At 35.7% G+C, this 19,531-nt stretch overlaps 1 protein-coding gene across 5 annotated transcripts in view; it reads left to right on the top strand.

Annotated features, from left to right (window-relative positions):
• CERT1 (ceramide transporter 1) overlaps window positions 1-18,355 on the top strand; it is a 120,816-nt gene extending 102,461 nt beyond the window's left edge. For 4 of the 5 annotated variants that reach the window (XM_065941123.1, XM_065941122.1, XM_065941121.1 and 1 more), the window contains 7 exons: window positions 6,441-6,536; window positions 8,811-8,943; window positions 9,753-9,823; window positions 12,641-12,769; window positions 13,729-13,858; window positions 15,049-15,185; window positions 17,459-17,595. In XM_065941123.1, the coding sequence (XP_065797195.1) occupies window positions 6,441-6,536; window positions 8,811-8,943; window positions 9,753-9,823; window positions 12,641-12,769; window positions 13,729-13,858; window positions 15,049-15,176 (687 nt within the window). In that variant the 3' untranslated portion in view covers window positions 15,177-15,185; window positions 17,459-17,595. Of the gene's footprint in view, window positions 1-6,440; window positions 6,537-8,810; window positions 8,944-9,752; window positions 9,824-12,640; window positions 12,770-13,728; window positions 13,859-15,048; window positions 15,186-17,458 lie in introns of all 5 variants that reach the window. The other variant, XM_065941125.1, reaches the window with a different exon arrangement.
• Window positions 18,356-19,531: the final 1,176 nt, after the last annotated feature.

Here is a 19,531-nt window from a genome sequence, read left to right as displayed (position 1 = left end):
AATTATTTTAATCTTCACATACTTGCCATTCAGCCTTGTATTTTTATGGTGATTGCATTTTGTTTGTGATATGTCATCATATGTTAAGAACCTGAACTCTCTAGTCAGAATGACCAAGTTTAAATCCGGTTTCCTGCATGATATTTGACAACTTTTCTGACTCCTCTGTGCTTTGCTTCTGTCATCTAGCTAGGACTGTGTTATAACTAGAACCTAGCATGTAGTAAGTGCTCAATAAATGAGCTTTTATCATTGTAATATTATTTCTTTGAGCTAATCAAATTTATCTGCATTAATTTTTTCTCTCAGTTTTATAGTAAATGATTTTTAAAAATCAGTTTAAACCAGGTGTATGAATAAAATTTACATTAGTTTTCAACAATGTAATAAAGAAGAAAATTGTTTACGACTCAGGTTTTTTTCTGACTTTTGTAGCTTTTTTCTCCTTGAACATTTTTGGGAAAGAGATATGTCAGTTCCTCAGCAGAAATTACCCTTAGCCAGATTTCTTACCATATTTCTCACCTCCTGCTAATGCATTTATGCATGCTTTTAAAATAGTGACTTTTGGAGGAGGAATGGCAACCCACTCCAGTATTCTTGCCTGGGAAATCCCATGGACAGAGGAGCCTGGTGGGCTACAGTCCATAGGGTTGCAAGAAAAAAAAAAAATTTTTTTAATAAAATAGTGACTTTTATTTTACAATAAATCAGTGACCAAACTGAATAATACTGGGAGACTGGTTTATTTGCTAAGCTCCGCCTTGCATTGAAATAATAAAATAACAGACTCTTAAAAAGACATCATTACTGGTCACTATTTTCTCTTAAAATCTAGAAATATACAGGCTATAAATTAAAGAAAATGTAATGAGAGCAAGAAAAGAATTTGAACTGTTTATAGGTGCCTAAGAATTAGGGCTTCAGAATCGAGACCTGGACCTTAGTTATAGAGTATATAAAACAGCTGAAAGCCTTCAGATACAAGTGAAATGTCGAGGAGCAGGTGCCCAGATTTTTACAAGACTTCCAAATGAAACAGTGTGGAGATTTCTTAAAAAACTGGAAATAGAACTGCCATATGACCCAGCAATCCCACTTCTGGGCATACACACCGAGGAAACCAGATCTGAAAGAGACACGTGCACCCCAATGTTCATTGCAGCACTGTTTATAATAGCCAGGACATGGAAGCAACCTAGATGCCCATCAGCAGATGAATGGATAAGGAAGCTGTGGTACATATACACCATGGAATATTACTCAGCCATTAAGAATTCATTTGAATCAGTTCTAATGAGATGGATGAAACTGGAGCCCATTATACAGAGTGAAGTAAGCCAGAAAGATAAAGAACATTACAGCATACTAACACATATATATGAAATTTAGAAAGATAGTAACGATAACCCTATATGCAAAAAAGAAAAAGAGACACAGAAGTACAGAACAGAATTTTGAACTCAGTGGGAGAAGGTGAGGGTGGGATGTTTTGAAAGAACAGCATGTATATTATCTATGGTGAAACAGATCACCAGCCCAGGTGGGATGCATGAGACAAGTGCTCGGGCCTGGTGCACTGGGAGGACCCAAAGGAATCGGGTGGAGAGGGAGGTGGGAGGGGGGACTGGGATGGGGAATACGTGTAACTCTATGGCTGATTCATGTCAATGTATGACAAAACCCACTGAAATGTTGTGAAGTAATTAGCCTCCAACTAATAAAAAAAAAAAAAAATTTAAAAAAAAAGACTTCCAAATGTAGCTTAATTCTTCACCTAATTTCTTGTGTAACTCAGTTGAGAAAAATCTTTCTAGTATTTTTTTTTCCTAATGTACAATGCTCATTATTGATCTGGTTTTGTTTTTAAAAGCTTTTGGTTATTCTGCTCTTTTATATGCCCAAAGGGGAAATTAAGAGCAATAGCATTGAGGTCTCCAGATATTTACTGTCTTGCTAAAGTATTTGTTATCATTAGCGCACTTGGGTTCTGGCAGTTAACTGTTGATTAATTTGGCTATGCCATCTACATACAAATACTGGCTCATGATCACTTTGTTCTTGTTGGTATATAATGGTCATAGTCCTGCTTAAAGAGGATAATTAAAACTGAAATTGCCCCTGAAAATAACTTCAAATAAAATGTATGACTCTCTTAGGAAATTGGGCTTCCCTGGTAGCTCAGCTGGTAAAGAATCTGCCTGAAGGAGCACGTGGCAGCCCGCTGCAGTATTCTTGCTTGGAGAATCCCCATGGACAAAGGAGCCTGGCCGGCTGCAGTCCCTGGGGTCACACAGAGCTGGACACGACTGAGCGACTAAGCACAGCACTAGGAAATCAGTAGTAACACATGAATCTTTTGGGCAGGTGTTGGAAATGAAGTACCCCTAAATGAAAGGGTATAGAAAGTAGGAAGGAATTAGATTCATAAATGAATCTTTTTGACCACATTTATTTTCATAACACAGTTACCATGTAAAGGTGTCAACTCACAGACCAAAGGAAAATAAAAAGCATCCTTAGTTGGAAAAAAAAAAAGAGAAAATCAAAGGGTGGGTAGTACATCTACAGGTTAATGTGTGATGAGAATCACCGTTGCAAAAATAAGTCTGTGTAAAGCTTTTGCCCACTTTTGTCCTTAGTAACTTTACTGTTGTGGTAATTCTCTATTTCACCCCTCCCTTTTTTATTATATAAAATAAAATCACTAATTACTTTTATGCTGATAAATGCTAATTTAGCTGAACTAGAACATAGACTAAAATAATAGATCACTATTAATATACATATCCTTGTTTCATATATATGTATATTGAGTAAAATTACATACCTTAGTAATAGTTTTTTCCTACCAATGTAGATAATTCTATATATACTGTTTTGTATAAAAACTAGCATTTTTTTTGTTTTGTTTTTTAAACACCTGTAGTTGGACCCATCTTCCCATCAATATATATAGGTCTAGATCTCCTTGTCTGTTGTATGACTATGCATGCTAGATTTACCTGCCTAATATTGAACATTTATTTTCAGTTAGTCTCTATTATTTAATAAATAGTGCTACCTAGGCATCCCTGTATATTCACTTTTTCTGTATATACATCTTGGTACATTTATCCGATTATTTTCTTAGAATATATTTCTAGAAGAAGTTTTAGGACAGAGGTCATGCACACACCTGAGTTTTTTTATTCTTATTGCCAGACTGTCCATTAGAGAAGTTGAACCAGCTATACTCCTGGGTCAGTTTTCTTTTGCTATCCTGACACTGAATATTATAATTTAGTTAATATTTGCCACTGTGATAGACTAAAAGTGTTATTTTTGCTCCTTGACTGTTTGCGTTTTTCAGTGAATTGACTATTCATATCCTTGACCATTTTTCTTTTGGGTTAGCAGTATACTGTTAATTTGTTATTAATAAATTATTGTGTCCAGCAGATCCCTTTATGACCCTGTAACAATAAGCGTAGTTGTATTCCTTTTACATGGATAAGAAAAAGAGGTTGAAACTCTGAGCCCTCCTGAGACTTTTGTTCATTACACTTTTGTTGTGCCATCAAAGGACAATTTTCTTTAAATCTACCTTGCTAAAATGGCATACTCAGTGATTGAAATGTGAAGTGAAAGAAAAGGTCAGAATTGGAGTGCCATCACCTCCAAATGTGTTTTATCTCCAGTCTTTTCATAGTTCATTTGCTATGAAGATGCTGTTGATGTCAACTTACCATTTTCAACTCAAGGCACAAAAAACCAAGGGCACGATTCCTGAAATTATGCTTAGGCTAAAATTCACCCTTCTTGTTTTTAAGTGATAGAACTTCTAGTAACATTATTTTCTAGTATATCAGATTTTGAACCTGATGAGGTAGAAATTTGGGCAAATATTTATTCATGTCATCCAATTAATGGTCCCTAGCGTTACACTTATCTTTGATACAGAGTCATAAGTGAAACAGTAAATGGAGCATCTTTATATCTGAAATATGAGTGTGGTCACACAGGCCCAAGCCATGGCCCCTGTGGTGCCATTGGTACTGCATTGTTTTAAGATACAATTCATTACAGTGAGATTTTACTGGTGTCATCTTTGTTCGTAACCTTAGTATTTTCAAGGAATATACCATAATGGATAAAGATTCCTTGGTGAAGGCTTTGAGGACATGGCTAATAAAGTAATTGGGTACTTCATTAGTTTTGTTAATTTCCTAGGAGCACAGTAGTGAATACATCTTGTTTGTTTCTCTGTTGGGTGTTTTCAAGCCCTCTTAAGGAAGTAAATGAGGACAAAAGACTGAAAACTTTTCCATAGATGTAGTGGTAGCTGTAATAGGAATTCTGTTGCTTCATCTGTCTAGCAAGACAGTGTTAAATGCATTTACTGTACATTGTTTCAAACTTAAGTTACCTCCTGTCAGTTTGTATTTGTGGAATCTGGTTTCTTTTGCACCAGAACTCAAATGAAAAACAGCTTCTCATTTTTCAGACATTTGAAATCACTCATTTAGGGACACTCTCCCAAATAGAGGCACAGTTACCTGCATATTTTTTCAACAAAAGAGCTAAATGGCACTAAAATTCTTTTAAACAGAACTCTGTTTTTTTAGCAGAATAAACTCCTTAACATTCTTCTTTCACAAATAATCCATTTAAAGTAGGGCCTGTTTGGGAGAAATATTTCTTTCTACCTCTAACCTCATAATAAATATAGGTGTTCTTAACTCCTAGTATCCTACCGAAAAAGTTTGTACATATCTAGAGATTTCTAAGATCTTGAAATCTAAAAGTGATTAAAAATAATCTCCCATTCGTGGTGTGATGCAGACTGATGCCTTAGGCCAGTGCTGCTGTGGAGGCTCTGTTGGTGCACGCTACCTGGGACTTGCTTTGTTCTTCCTCTAATAAGACACCTGTGGTGTGTAGTGTTTGTAACTTGGAACTCTACATTAGTCATCCATCTTGAACCTCGCAAAGCAGATTTCAGAATTTTAAAGACACAAAGGTTTTATTCCCAGTCAGCCTTTGAAGTTATGTTTTCTAATTAAGGCTTTATAAAATTAATAGATGTACTAGTAGTCATGTTTAAAATTTCTTCCAGTTCTCTAACTCAACACCCTTCACATTAAAGATTATGGATAAAGAAATAAGTTACTATGTAATAACATTTATTTAGTACAAACGTAGATTGTAGAATTTCGGCCTACACACTATTATCAAAAACTTTTCGGATGGTCATTGCCAATTAAAGAGACCACTTTTAGTCATAACTACTTTCACTAACCAAAAATGCCTTCTGAAATCCAGGAAACTTGGTGTACACATCACAATAACATATTGATAACATCCTTATTTGCAGAAAAATGATATCTTCAAAGTGACTAATTTTAAGAGCTCTGCCCCCAAATCATTAACGTATTTAATTCAAAATACATGTAAACCTGGTTCTTATGTTTCCCTAATGAATGTAATAGACTTTATGTAAAATAAATTGTTAAAGTTAGGAAATAAATCTTAAAATTGAAGCATAATATACATATTTTTCAATTCTTTTCTGCCGCCTTTTAATGTTCTATAAAATAAAATTATGAGTAAAAGTTAAGAAAATAGGACTTAGAAGCTGTGTAGATGGAAAAGGTGCCAATTTCTTTCAGAGACAATCTGTTTATCACTTCATTTCTGTTTATAAACATGTTTCATACTGGGAGGGTTTCCAGAGAACACATTTAAATGAGATCTTACCGATGAATCAGGTTTCTTGGAGTATGAACTATTTGACTCTTATTTGTTTATAAAAGATGTGTCAAGATAATTTGATAGTTAAAAGCAGAGGTTGCAATTTAAATTTAGTAAAAGAAATTTAGTTAGAAATTTAGAAAGAATGTAGAATAATGAAATGGAATCAGATATATGGAGAGGTTGGTTATTTTTTAAGTTGGCTTATATTCATGATAAAAGAGTTGAGTAAAATTACAAAAATTTTTGTAGAGAAATCTTGACACACAAGCTTTCTAATATCTCTGTGTAGTATTTAACTACAGAAACACTGGACTAGATGGTTTCTTTGTGCCCCTTCTACGCTTAATGCTTCATGATATTATGCTTTAAGACATTATCTCTGTAAGAATGCATATTGTAGGAAAGGAAGGAGTAATTCTTTTTTTCCAGAAAGCACATATTTTGGTCTCTTGATGCACATTAGGCCAGTGTTAAGTAGAGTGAAGCACCTTCTTTCCCCACGTTTCTCCTTCCTGTCATTAACCTGGATATGATATCTGGAATGTGGACTAAAACTCTTCAACACTGTATAAAACCTACTAACCTTTGTGCATTTGGTTGCTAAGCTTTCTATAAACATCATTTCTGAACTGAAATAACTGAATACCGTTCTGTTTTAGAGATTGTTGGATGCGGATTCTTACAGTTCTGTTTTTCTTTTTAAGGTTGAAGAGATGGTGCAGAACCACATGACCTATTCACTGCAGGATGTAGGTGGAGATGCCAACTGGCAGTTGGTTGTAGAAGAAGGAGAGATGAAGGTAATTCCCTGCAGGCTCATTGCAGCCTGTTGCAGTCATACTGTATTATTATTATTGATCTAAGTAAGGTAGCACTTAGAATTTTCATTTAAGTAAATTATTACAGATGATTGAAGAAACTCTAAATACTGAGAAATAAAATGTCTCTTTGCTTCCCTGGTTTAGCTCTTACATAATTTTTTTATGATCATAGTATAAATCTGTACCCAGATTTTTCTGTTTTCCCTTGGCCATGGGGAAAATAGGCTTTGGTGTGAACCGGTCCCAGTTCGCTAGTGACTGGGTATCTATCTCTCTAAATAGACTGAGCGCTGTGCCCAGGTGTTAACTTTTCCCTCTGTGGTCTGTCCCTCACTTGTTCTTTCTCTCACTGCTTCCTTTTTTGGACATTGGTTAGCTAATCTTGCTCATATCCCTAAACACAAGACAGTAACAGCAAGGGACAAGAGATTGAGCGTTCAGTTGAAAACCAACAACAGTATCATTGAATTTTGGATTACTTCATGCCCAAGGCACAATGCTAACGATAAAGAGATATTTAATAAGATTCCCTCCAAGCTGAAACTTTGGTTGGAAGGAGGATATTGACATTTAAAAGATAAGATTATTTAGCTCTACCAGATAATATTGAATGAAAAGTACAGGTGAATACTGGAGAAAAATTGAAAGAGATCTCAGATTTGAGACAGATTGTTTTACATCAAGGACTATGACTAGAAATGGAAACAAGGTTATCACAAAGGTGCAGCGAGGGCATTTATATTCAGGAGTCTTGTACAGACTTTTAACCAGAATTGTTCTAGCAAGTGAGATACAGTATTAGATGTTGGAATTTACTCTCCTCCTGAATAGGGAACAAATTAAGAAATCAGAGGAGATAAGCAAATGAGAGACCACTATGTCAGTTATAATTCTGACAGTCTGATTAGAGAACATAAAGACCAGCTGTCATGAGGTTACTAATATGTTTCCCCAGAATGACACATAGTATTTCTGACATAACTAGGTAATCCCAGGCCTTCCCCCACAAGAACACGCCCCCAAAGCAGCCCAGCACGCACCCTGCCCACAGGAGAAGGGGTTCAGCCAAGCCTGCCTGACCCTCCTCTGTGTTCACCGTTCAGATGTCCCTGTTGCTCCGCAAAGAGGGGGAAGTGGAAGGGTGAAGAGAAGTCAGGAGTCACAGTCTAGGTGGAGGTCCTTCACCTAAAGTGAGTGGCAGAGAAAAAGTGCTCCCCCAACTTTAGAGAGAGTCATTGGGGCTGGTTTATGGGGTGTATAAAATAACACACTAAACAGAATGTGTTATTGTCTGTAGCAGTGAGCTAGCCATTGTACAGAGAGTGACATTTTAGAAGGACTAGGCTCACAGGGATATGAAACTAGAGACCAAGAAAACCCCTTAGGAGATTCAGGTACGAGGTGATGAAAACATACCTAAAAATGATATACAATAGTAGAAAAGTCAAGTTTTGGATGTCTTATAGTAAGATTACTAATAAGCTTAAAAGCTATGTGAAGTGTAAGGGACAAAATCAAAAGTCTAGAGTTTCCTGTTTTGGTTACTGGAAAAAATATCAGTCCCAATAACATAAATAAATATGTAAGGAAAGGCACTTTGGAGAGAGAGGTTGTAAAAGAGAAGAAATTGGGTGAAATGCCTAATGGTGTCCGGCCCCATAGGCACTTCATAAATTGAGTGCTGATTTCCTCTGTGATAACCTATTTGTTTTTCAAAAGAACTTACTGCAGAGCTGTCTGAAGTACCAAATCCTCTATAATTTTGAAGTAATTAATTTTGTTCAGGAGTTTATATATACAGTCTCAGTTATTTAAAGCAAGATAGATCTTAAGGCATGCAACCTCATTATTTAAAAGCAAGATATCATTGATCTTTATGCGATTTTAGCATTCCATCATTGGTGCAACAAATAATCGCATGCCTTCTGTGTTTCAGATACGGTTCTATTGCTGGGGATACAGCAGTGAACAGAGCTGCCGTATTATCCCTAAGGAGATAATGCTCTAACCAGCTGTATTGGCCTTCTTAGCCATGATGAATGGTCTTTGAGAATGTTCAGTAAATAATGTCTAATTTAAGTTGATGTATTTGTAGCTCTCACTCATTACATATGCATACTTTGGAATTGTAGTTTTAAATATTTTTATGTATTGTCTTTGTTAATAATTTGAAATTTTAATTTTTCTTTTGGCAGAATATTTATTTATGTTCCATAAGTGTCTTTCAAACATGTTTTAAAATATATCCTCTAGGTATATAGAAGAGAAGTGGAAGAAAATGGGATTGTTCTGGATCCTTTGAAAGCTACCCATGCAGTTAAAGGCGTTACAGGACACGAAGTCTGCAATTACTTCTGGAATGTTGATGTGCGCAATGATTGGGAAAGTAAGCTGCCGTTAATATATTTTGATACAGTTTTTTAATTCTAAGTCAAATACCAAATCTAACCTGGTTTTCTTCATCTGAGCTATAGTTTACAAAGTCATAAAAACTCCAGATAGTTAAAGAAACTATCTGGAGAATCATACAGGGGACTGATAATACCTGAGCTTGTCATTGTACAAAATGCTTCTCAGTGAATTATAGCATTTAATTCACTACAGTCCTATGTGATAGGTAGGTAATAAAGTAAAATTCAGATAGCCTAAGTGATATGTTAAAGACCACAGAACTAGTTAATGGAAAAGCCAAGGCTAAAATAAAAGGTTTCTATTTTATCATCTTCTATTTTTCTATACTGGTTTATGTGATAAATTATAGATTAAGGGGGGACTGTGGGGGGAGTGGTGTCGGTGGGGGGTGGGGTGTTCTCAGGCTTAAAACATAGTCACCTAAACCTAGGTGAACAGCTTATTCAGCTTCAATAAATTAAGGATGATAGAGAGGTAAGGGGTCGTGGTGTTAGGGAATAATTTGTGCCCTAGTAATGAAGCCATGATTAGAATTGCTTCCTTGCAGTGGGAGCTGGATACTGGGTCAAAGAAAATGAGGTTTCCTGGTGATTAAATCTCATTGCCACCATCTATAACCCTTAATACTAAATAAATATAAACTCGCTTCCATGTGGATGTAGCCTCAGTAGAGCAAGATCCTGTCATTTTACTATAATGTCCACTCGTAATGTAAGTGAATTAGTCACATGCTAGGAAACAGTAATACATTTTTTGACTACTGACATTTTCTCTTCATTGCAGCAACTATAGAAAACTTTCATGTGGTGGAGACATTAGCTGATAATGCAATCATCATTTATCAAACTCACAAGGTAAGTATCTTTTAATCCCAGAAGGGTTCCAGCGCAGTTTGAACAGAGACACATAAAATATTCTCTAAAGTAAAATTTGGCAGGAAGTTAAGTTGCACAAAAAGATTCAAAGACTTTATTAATCACAAATTTCATATATTTGAAAAGTAAATCATATTGTTTAAATGTTTCTGCTTTAAAGCAGAAATGGGTGCAAATACAAACCTGAAAAATATGTAAAACATTATGTTATATGAAGATATATAGTAAGTCTGGAGAAGAAAGTACTGAAATCTATTTAAATGTTTTTCTACTGTCTAGTTTCTAGAGGAAATAAATGAGTGACCAAATATGAATTGATTTCCTCGGACAGTAATAGAAGAATGGAAAGTATGTTATTAGTCTGTGTTAAGACTCAAAAGTGAAAATGACCTAAATCTGATATCAAGGATAAATTGCTAAGCATCAGCTATTGAGAGGTTGTTGGCCTTGCCCCAGAACACAAAGAAACATTGTCATTTAAATTGGTTTCCTTTCACTTCATTTCTTCCTCTGTTAATCTAAATATGTAAATTAGAGAATATTTGTTTTACCTTACTCTGCTCTATGTCTGTTCTTAACATTGCCAAATATTATGTTGAATAAACAATAATAAATTAAAATTTTGGAGAGATCCACCAAAAGCAGTTTTGTATGTTATATAAGAAACATGATTCAGTAAGTACTTCATTTTTCTTTTTAAAATAATTTTTAATTGAGTTGAATATTTGATAATATTTCCAGTTTTGTTATGTATTTCTTGAGCTAGTCTTGTTACCTGAGGCATGTAATATTTAATGACTCTGACTTAGGCTTCATTTACATGACAGCTACTCAAGAAAGGCATAACAATGACGAGTCTGTTTTAACTCACTGATTTAGGGGGTTAAAGTAGAGTCTGAAATTTAATAGACTTTAAAATATTAGTTGCTCTTTAATTTGCAGTGAAAATAAATGACCAGTCGTTTAGAATCAGAAGGCTCTTATTTTCTAAAGATAATTGGTCCTGGAAAATGGCCTGCAGAAATTATTTTGCTTGTTAAATAGTAGATGGAGGGGAGGAATATATAGGTCGTGTTAGGATTATTTCTGGAAAACTAAAAGATTATTTAAGTAATGTATCTTATATATAACAGAATTTAAGTTACAGTTGTAGTTAGTTGAATAAATGAATTGTCCTGGCATAATTTTTTCAACAAAATCCAGTAATAATAGGGCTTCCCTGGTAGCTTAGCTGGTAAAGAATCTGCCTGCAATGTAGGAGAGACCCTGGCTCGATTCCTGAGTCAGGCAGATCCACTGGAGAAGAGATAAGCTACCCACTCCAGTATTCTTGGGCTTCCCTTTGTGACTCCGCTGGTAAAGAATCCATCTGCAGTGCGGGAGACCTGGGTTCGATCCCTGGGTTGGGAAGATCCTCTGGAGAAAGGAAAGGCCATCCACTCCAGTATTCTGGCCTGGAAAATTCCATGAACTGTATAGTCCATGGGGTCACAAAAAGTCGGACACGACTGAGCGACTTTCACTTACCTTATCACTTTTCCAGTAATAATAGAATTCTTTCTTTTTAGATTTGGCTTCTTTCATAATAGTCTTAAATTTTAGAGCGCTACTCATCTCTTGATACTGAAGTCATTCTCTTCAAATTTCTGTCTCATCATCATCCTTATTTGCCTTCATTAGTTCTAATATGGCCACATTTTCATTTGTTTAATGGCATCACATAGATTTGCCCAGCACTACTGTCATAAACTTCATGACATTTTGTGTCTTTAAAAGATGAACCATTTCACTTTGCAAATGATTTGGATTGTATTAACACCGAGTTGTTGACTATTTATTAAATTTAGCAACCAGGAAAGACTCTGTGCATATTTTCTCTCATTAAAAGTATGTAGTCCAGTTTGCAGAGACCTAGATTCCGTGTCATTTCAACAGTATGTTTTTCCTTGCATACCATGAAGCTGGAAGATTCAATCGAATTCTTCAGATATGATTTTGATATCAATGGAGCATCTTCTTTGCTCTGAACAGTTAAAACAGAGACATAGTACTGTACTTAAAAATGGTTTCATGGCTGTGGGAGGGGCTGATGGGGGTTGATTGCTTAATGGGTACAGACTTTCTGCTGGGAGTGATGACAAATTTAGAACAAGTGGTGGCGTTTACATAACATTATAAAAATAATTAAGGCCAGTCAATTGTATACTTAAAATTATAGCATTTTATGTTACATATATGTTACCAAATTTAAAGAGAACTATAAATAACAACGTTATTCTTTTGGTGTATTCTGCAGAGCCATTAACTCAGTTTTCATTATCAGATCCTTTGGTGGGTGCTTTCCATTTAAAATCTGACAGATATTACCTTATACTAAAACATTTTATTAGTCTTACATTTGTTTCTTTGTTAGTTCCTTATTAAATGGAAATAAAAAGTAGTTCAAATTTTCAGGACTTCCCTTGATAGTCCAGTGGTTAAAACTCAATCCCTCGTTGAGGAGCTAAGATGCTACATGCTGTGTGAAAGTCACTCACTCGTGGCCAACTCTTTATGACACCATGGACAATACAGTCCATGGAATTCTCCAGGCCAGAATACTGGAGTGGGTACCCTTTCCCTTCTTCAGGGGATCTTCCCAACCCAGGAATCAAACCCAGGTTTCCCACATTGCAGGCAGAGTCTTTACCAACTGAGCTATCAGGGAAGCCCAAGAAAACTGGAGTGGGTGGCGCAGCCAAAAAGAAAACCAAAAACGGAGTTCAGACTTTGAAAAGATGTGTACTTCTTCCATAGAGAGTGTGGCCAGCTTCTCAGCGAGACGTCTTATATCTTTCTGCCATTCGAAAGATACCAGCTTTAAATGAAAATGACCCGGAGACTTGGATAGTTTGTAATTTCTCTGTAGATCACAGCAGTGCTCCTGTAAGTATGGTATAAACGTGTTATAACTGTACAATATAAAGTTAAATACACAACACAGCACAGGGCAGAAGTGATCCGCACACATCACGCATGAAGATTTGATAATGCTGCTTAAGTTTTTGTCTATTCAAGTTGGCTTCTTGGAAGAGTGCAGCCGGTAGTGTTATCTGAGAGCGACAGTCACGCCATGAACATCCCAGAGGACTGTTTTCCTTTCCTCCTGAGGCTCTGTGACACAGCTGATGGGTCACTGGGTAGGCTGCTTGGCACAGTCGCCTCAAGCCATGACCAACTGCAGGCAGAACTTCTGTGGTTTCTACCTCGTTTTAGCTACTTTTACTACTTAGGAGGAGGGAAAACGTTCCTGACGTCAAATCAGCTTGGCATCTATTCTTCTTTTTGTTTTTTCAAGAGATAAAGTTTAATGTATGCACACAGTTTTTTGTGTAATACAGCATCAAACCATGTAGGGCATTTACTCTTATTTTATACATCCAGAAATGTTTGAAAACACTTCTTAAGGCTATAAAACAGAACATAGAAAAATGAACAAGATTATATTCAATACTTACAAAAAGTGATGTGATAAAGAATATAGAGTACTTTTTTCCTTTCCAATACTTCAAAAGATGTATTAATATATATACTTTTTTCTTAGTAACATCACAAATGATCACATCTTCACATGCTTGCAAGACTATTATCATTTTTCATACACAAATTTTTTTTCTAGCTTTGTGACATGCAACCTTTAATCATTCAAGTAACTTCAACCCACACCCCACAGTTGCTGCCTCCCAGCATTCAGACATTGGCATGTATTCTTCATTGGCGCTCACAGGATTTTGTTGGAGATGATGACTTATAGTTTTGGTTAACTTAATGTAGATTAGACCAGAAGAGGTTACAAAATACTGGATATCTGCTACACTGGTGGTGTTATTTTTTTCTTTTGGCAGCTAAACAATCGATGTGTCCGTGCCAAAATAAATGTTGCTTTGATTTGTCAGACCTTGGTGAGCCCCCCAGAGGGAAACCAGGAGATTAGCAGGGACAACATTCTATGCAAGATTACATACGTGGCCAATGGTATGTATTTTGTTTTTGGTGTTTGGTCATATGGATGTTTTTATTATGATCTACATGATAACTGACAGTTTGGACAAATACTATTTACAAATGTCATTTTAGTTTTTATCCATTAGATTTAGTAATTTTTAATTTGGAGAAATATATAAAAATTACTGGGACTCTTTCAAAATATACATGTCTGAATAACTACTGTATCAGAATTTCTGAAGCTGGGGCTGGAACGGCAAATTTGTAAACTTCATCTTTAGATCACTATTACATGTACAGTTTTAAGAACCATTTTATTAGATATATGTCTCTTATAGAATATTTGTATAATTAGGAATATAAACAACAGTGAGAAAGGAAATAAATACTTCTTTTTTCCCAAAATTTTCAAAGACCATTTAGTGACTTAGAAAAATGTTTATAACTTAAGTGGTATGAGAGAAAGCATATAAAATACCATTTCAGTAAATTTTAAAAGAAGAAAATATGTACATATGAAAAGTTAAAAAGAAATACTAATACTGACTTGTTGCTTGGTTGTTGGATTACTGGAAATTGTTTTCTTCTTTTTTACTTTATAATTTTGGGTTTTTGTAAAAATAATAGTTGATGTAAAATATTGTGCTAGTTTCAGGTGAATAGTTCTTTTTCTTATTGTCAGACTTTTTAGTTTTCTAAATCTTTGTTCCCTTGTCCTTTAGTAGCTGCTAGTAATGCATTTATTTCACACTGGCCTAGTGCTGGACAGTCCTGTTCATCACTTTTAATGGTTCCTCACTCCACCCATCTCCTACCTGCAGTGAACTAGAGTCCTTCTAAGCAAATGTTCAAACCTTCTTTATACAGACCCGTCATTGCCAGTGTGTTTACAGAGACAGCTACGCCTGAGCAGGTTGCTATTTGATTATAATGGAGTTTACTGAGTAAATCGGCCTTTAGTAAGCAGACGTGCTGCTGCACTAGGATTTGCGTATAGTTCGGGGAACCAGGAACATTTTAGAACAGTAATAAATGCTTTCTAACTTGTTACCTGTTCTCATCTGGTGATTGGTACAGTACTAAGGACTGAGTGGTCAAGACTTTTTAAGAGGTGCTGTTTCAATGTGAGGAATTTTTTTTTAAAGCAGAGGAACAAAATGAGTGCTTTACACGTGTTTGGGGAATTACCTTAACAGCTTTCATTTTCCTTTGTCTCACAGTAAACCCTGGAGGTTGGGCACCAGCCTCGGTGTTAAGGGCAGTGGCAAAGCGAGAGTATCCAAAGTTTCTAAAGCGTTTCACTTCTTACGTACAAGAAAAAACTGCAGGAAAACCTATTTTGTTCTAGTATTAACAGGTACTGGAAAATGTATTTTATCCTTTTTTTAAACTTTATTTGATTAACATGGCTCTTGCAGACATAATAACTAAGCACAAATTCCCTTATTTCTCCCTTCCCAGAAAATACGTTTAGGTTTTTCGTATATTCTTCCAGACTTGTATGTATGTACTGACATATCTTTGATTTTCTTTTTTTCCAAAGTATTGTCTTGCAGCTTGCTTTTTCTATTTAATATATCTTGACTATTAGTACATAGAAAGATATGAGACATATAAAACTATATCATTCTTTTAACATCTGTTGTATAAATGTTGTAGAATTTATTAAGCACTGGCCCATGTTAATGTCTAGCTGGTTCCATATTTTTATTGTCAAATAACGCTGCACTGATTATCTTTGCGCTAGTCACTGAAATCGTTGTTTTTTTTTTTAATAAGTGGTATGTTAATATGGTTCAGAAGTTAAAGGTTTGAAAAGATACACAGTAAAATTTATCCCCTGTCTCCTAATCACCCAGTTTTGCACCATCACCACATACCCCCACATAACCAAAGTGTATAGGTGCTACTAGTAGTTTCTTGTGTTTTTCCAGACGTGTTTTATTTTCACCTGAATAAGCAAATACAAGTGTATTCCTGCCACACACCCCCTTATTGTTGTTGGTAAAAGGCTGCATGCTGTAGGGGTTCTGCCTCTTGCTTTTTTACGCTTTATCTTGAAGGTCTTTCCTCATCGGTGCAGAACTGCTTTATTCTTTCTTATGGCTGTGTAGAATCCAATTGTATGGATGCACATACATTTATCTAACCAGTCCTCCACTTGCAGATGTTAAAGCTGCTTCTCGCTTTTGCGGGAGCAAACAGTATTGCAGTCATATCCTTGTTGTTTAGTTTGTGAGTAAATTACTAGCCGTGACGCTGCTGGCACTTCAGAGGTCTTGCGCATTTGTAATTCAGAGGGTGCCCTCTGTAGAGGTTGTATTAATTTACCATCTCACCAGCAGTAACAGGTCAGAAGTACTATTTCTCTGACACTCACACAATGTAGGAAATAAACCTTTCTGATTTTTTCCAACTCGACAGGTGAGAAATATTCTCCCAGTGCAATTTAAATTATAGTCCTCTTGGGAGTTCCCCGCTGGCCTAGTGCTCTCACCGCCCTGGCCCAGGTTCGGTCCCTGGTCGGGGAACTGAGATTCCACAAGCCACATGGCACGGCCAAAAAAACGTATTGTCCTCTTGTTACGCATGAGTTCCAGCATCTTTTCATCCAGTTGAGAACTGCTTGTATAATTAAGTCTGGTTTCTGATTCTGTTTATACTGTGTTACTTCTTTTTTTTTTTTTTTAAAAAAAAAAAAGCTTAATTTACTTTCAGACACCAACACGGGGATTATTGCATTGAAGTCCCAGATATGTAGCTTTTCCCAGGAAAATAGGTTACATGAAAATGTTAAACAGGTTCTGGTCTTACTTCTCTGAATGGTTAGTGTTTGAGACAAAGTCTGCCCTTTGAAGGATTCTCTTAAAGCATAAGTGTAGTACCTAAATGCACTATTTTTAGAATATCTTATACTGTGTATGTGTGTGTGTGTAAAGACAGAACTGGTCTCTGAGTCCAGATTGACAGAAAATCATATTTTCCTCTACCTACATTGAATCTTCATTTACCTAAAGTAACAGTTTGTTTCATAATAATTTTGGGAGATGGATGTATGAACTGGATCCTAGCATCGAAACCTTAGGAAAGCTAACATTATTAGTTTGATGATGGAGAAATAGTAACTTTCAATAGTGTGTATCATCTCTAGAGAAATTCCATAAAGAGTTAGTGAGGCCCAAAGATACTTAAAACTTAGAACTCTTAAACTCGTTTGACAAGGTATTTCTTAAGATAAGGCAGACCTCTTTCTCATAGCCTAGGTAAATTCTTGATACTGTATACCACAGTTTATATTGAACACTAAGACTGAGGAAGTCAGTTTGTGGGGTACAGATCCAGAGACCTCTGCTTGATTCCCTTTTCGCCTCCTGTAGCACATTGTCTGTCTTAATTTTTTCTAGCCTTCACAAGATTTCTTATGCCTTCTTTTCTGATGATACGTTTCAAATATGTAAAGTTACTAATTCTATATTCCTTAAGGTGAAAAATCCTTAAAATATAAAACTTCAGTAGAGATTCTGTGCATGCCATGGATTCGGAAGGAAGGAGAAGTCGCTTCTAGTAGTCCCGCAGCTGTTAGCGGCCATATAGTACTGAATGTTTTACTTGTTATTTTCTTTCCTACAGTGACTGAAGCAAGGCTGTGTGACATTCCATGTTGGAGGAAAAAAGTTAAAAAAACAAAATTGAATGCTCTAAGCTGGAACATAGGATCTATAGCCTTGTATGTGGCCCAACACCTTGGCCTTGTGTTCAAAAATGAAGAAAATACCGCAATAGCAAAGCTGAACATCTTAACACTAGCTGTCTTCTGCTAGATCTCCTTGCTCAGCATTTAACTATAAATACATGTAAAATTACATGTATATGGCTATATTTTTATTTGCTTGCTCCTAAAAGAGAAAAGAAATCAACTTTGAATCACAACTAGGAATTGATGCTTTAATTTTTGGAAACTTTTTCAGGATTTTTAATTTACTGTGGTCCGGCCTGAGACCCCCAGTCGCATCAGGTTCCGTGCACAGAAGAAAAGCACACGAGTTGGACGCACGTGGGCACGCGCTTTCTGTGCGCAGGAGGCCTGGATGGGGTTCTTTTTTAGGCCCACAGTCAAATCTGTGTCTGGAATTTTTTGACTTTTTTGCTTTGTATAATCATAGAATTCGTTGCTGCTGATTTCTATAATAATTCATGTTGTTATGTACAGTGTCTCTTAATAACTGAGGGCTGTCAATAACGTGTGATTTCGCCTTTTCTATAGTCTTACTCCCATGAAGAACCTTGGTTCTGATGGAGAAAGAGTGAAAAGCTTTATTTTTTTCTCCAGATACCTTTATATTTCTATTGTATTTTTAGTTGTGTATTGTGTGCTACAGATTTTTTTCAGTTTGTTTCAAACACAATTTGGTAATTCCTGAATTGGTTCTGCCTGCCTCCAAACAGAAACACCTGTACAACCTTACTGGGTATAAACTACTTTCTGGTAAAACGGTCAGAATAAAATGAGCTCATGTTTTCCTGACACATGTGAGAGGACATACGGTATTACTTGTTCCAGCAAATCTCGCTGTTTGACATTTGATTCAATATTTCTAGTATTCAGTAACGTATGTTTGTTTGTTCTTCTAATTTGGGTCAGTTTAAAAGCTGTGTTACAAGATAGGCATAGAAAATGTGGGTATCACTCCTGTTTGCCTCTTGATCAGAAACTTTAGCAGGGCAGAAAAGAAGTCCGTGTGATTCAAACTGAAATTCTATCTTTAGTTGTTGTAAGAAGTTAAATGTAAAATACCTTTTTTAGTTTTAGGCCTCTTTGAAAACTTTGACACATGGAGTTGAGGCAGGGAATGGAACTTATTGAAGTAGAAATGACTGCCCACTTCAGAATCTTCATTTTGTTTATACACAAGTGTGCTTACATAAATCAGAGGCATTTTGTAGATGCTTTGCTGACTTGTTCATCTCTGTAGAAACACAGAAACCAGACCCATTTTGTAAAGCAGAAAGTCATGTCATGTGGAACATGTCCTGTATATATTTCATACATGGTAGTGGAGTCTTAATGATAAATGCAAGGTGATAACTTAATGATGGGATTAGTCTGATCACTTAATATACACAATCCTGGAAGTTAATTACTTGCATCAGATATAGTGGTATTTATTATTCTGTACAGAGAGAAAAAATACATATAAAGCATATGCTCACATTACATGCACACAGATTTCATGCTCCATAAATCTTTTCTATTTTTTAATTTACCTTTCTCTAAATGATGTGCATGGAATATGCCTTATTACAGAAAAATGCCGTTCATAATTTGACTACGTGGAGAAGTGCCTATATGGTGGTAATGCTAGTTAAGGCAAATAAAACAAATTATCTTATCAGTTTACTACATCACCGTTAACATTTTATATCATGATGTTTAAGAAAGAAAAATTTATACCTCAAATGTGTATTTTATTTTACAATCAGTTCTGCAATTGGGATGGGAGGGTTGGGGAGGAAAGGTTTATTCACCATAGCAACTGATGGGAATCTTCAAAAATATTCTATATGCCCACTATAAATGTTTCTCTGTTCATCATTTCTGGTAACTATCATGACTAAATTGGATAGCTTTATTTTACAAAGGTATGGACAGTTTACAGAGCAGTGTATAAATCTTCATTAGTTGCATTTGCACTAAATGTTAAT

The sequence above is a fragment of the Muntiacus reevesi genome, chromosome 7 (assembly GCF_963930625.1).
Source record: "Muntiacus reevesi chromosome 7, mMunRee1.1, whole genome shotgun sequence".
Classification (NCBI taxonomy): Eukaryota; Metazoa; Chordata; class Mammalia; order Artiodactyla; family Cervidae; genus Muntiacus; species Muntiacus reevesi.
The sequence above is the reverse complement of the archived record's forward strand: the minus strand, read 5'-3'. Positions and strand labels throughout refer to the sequence as shown.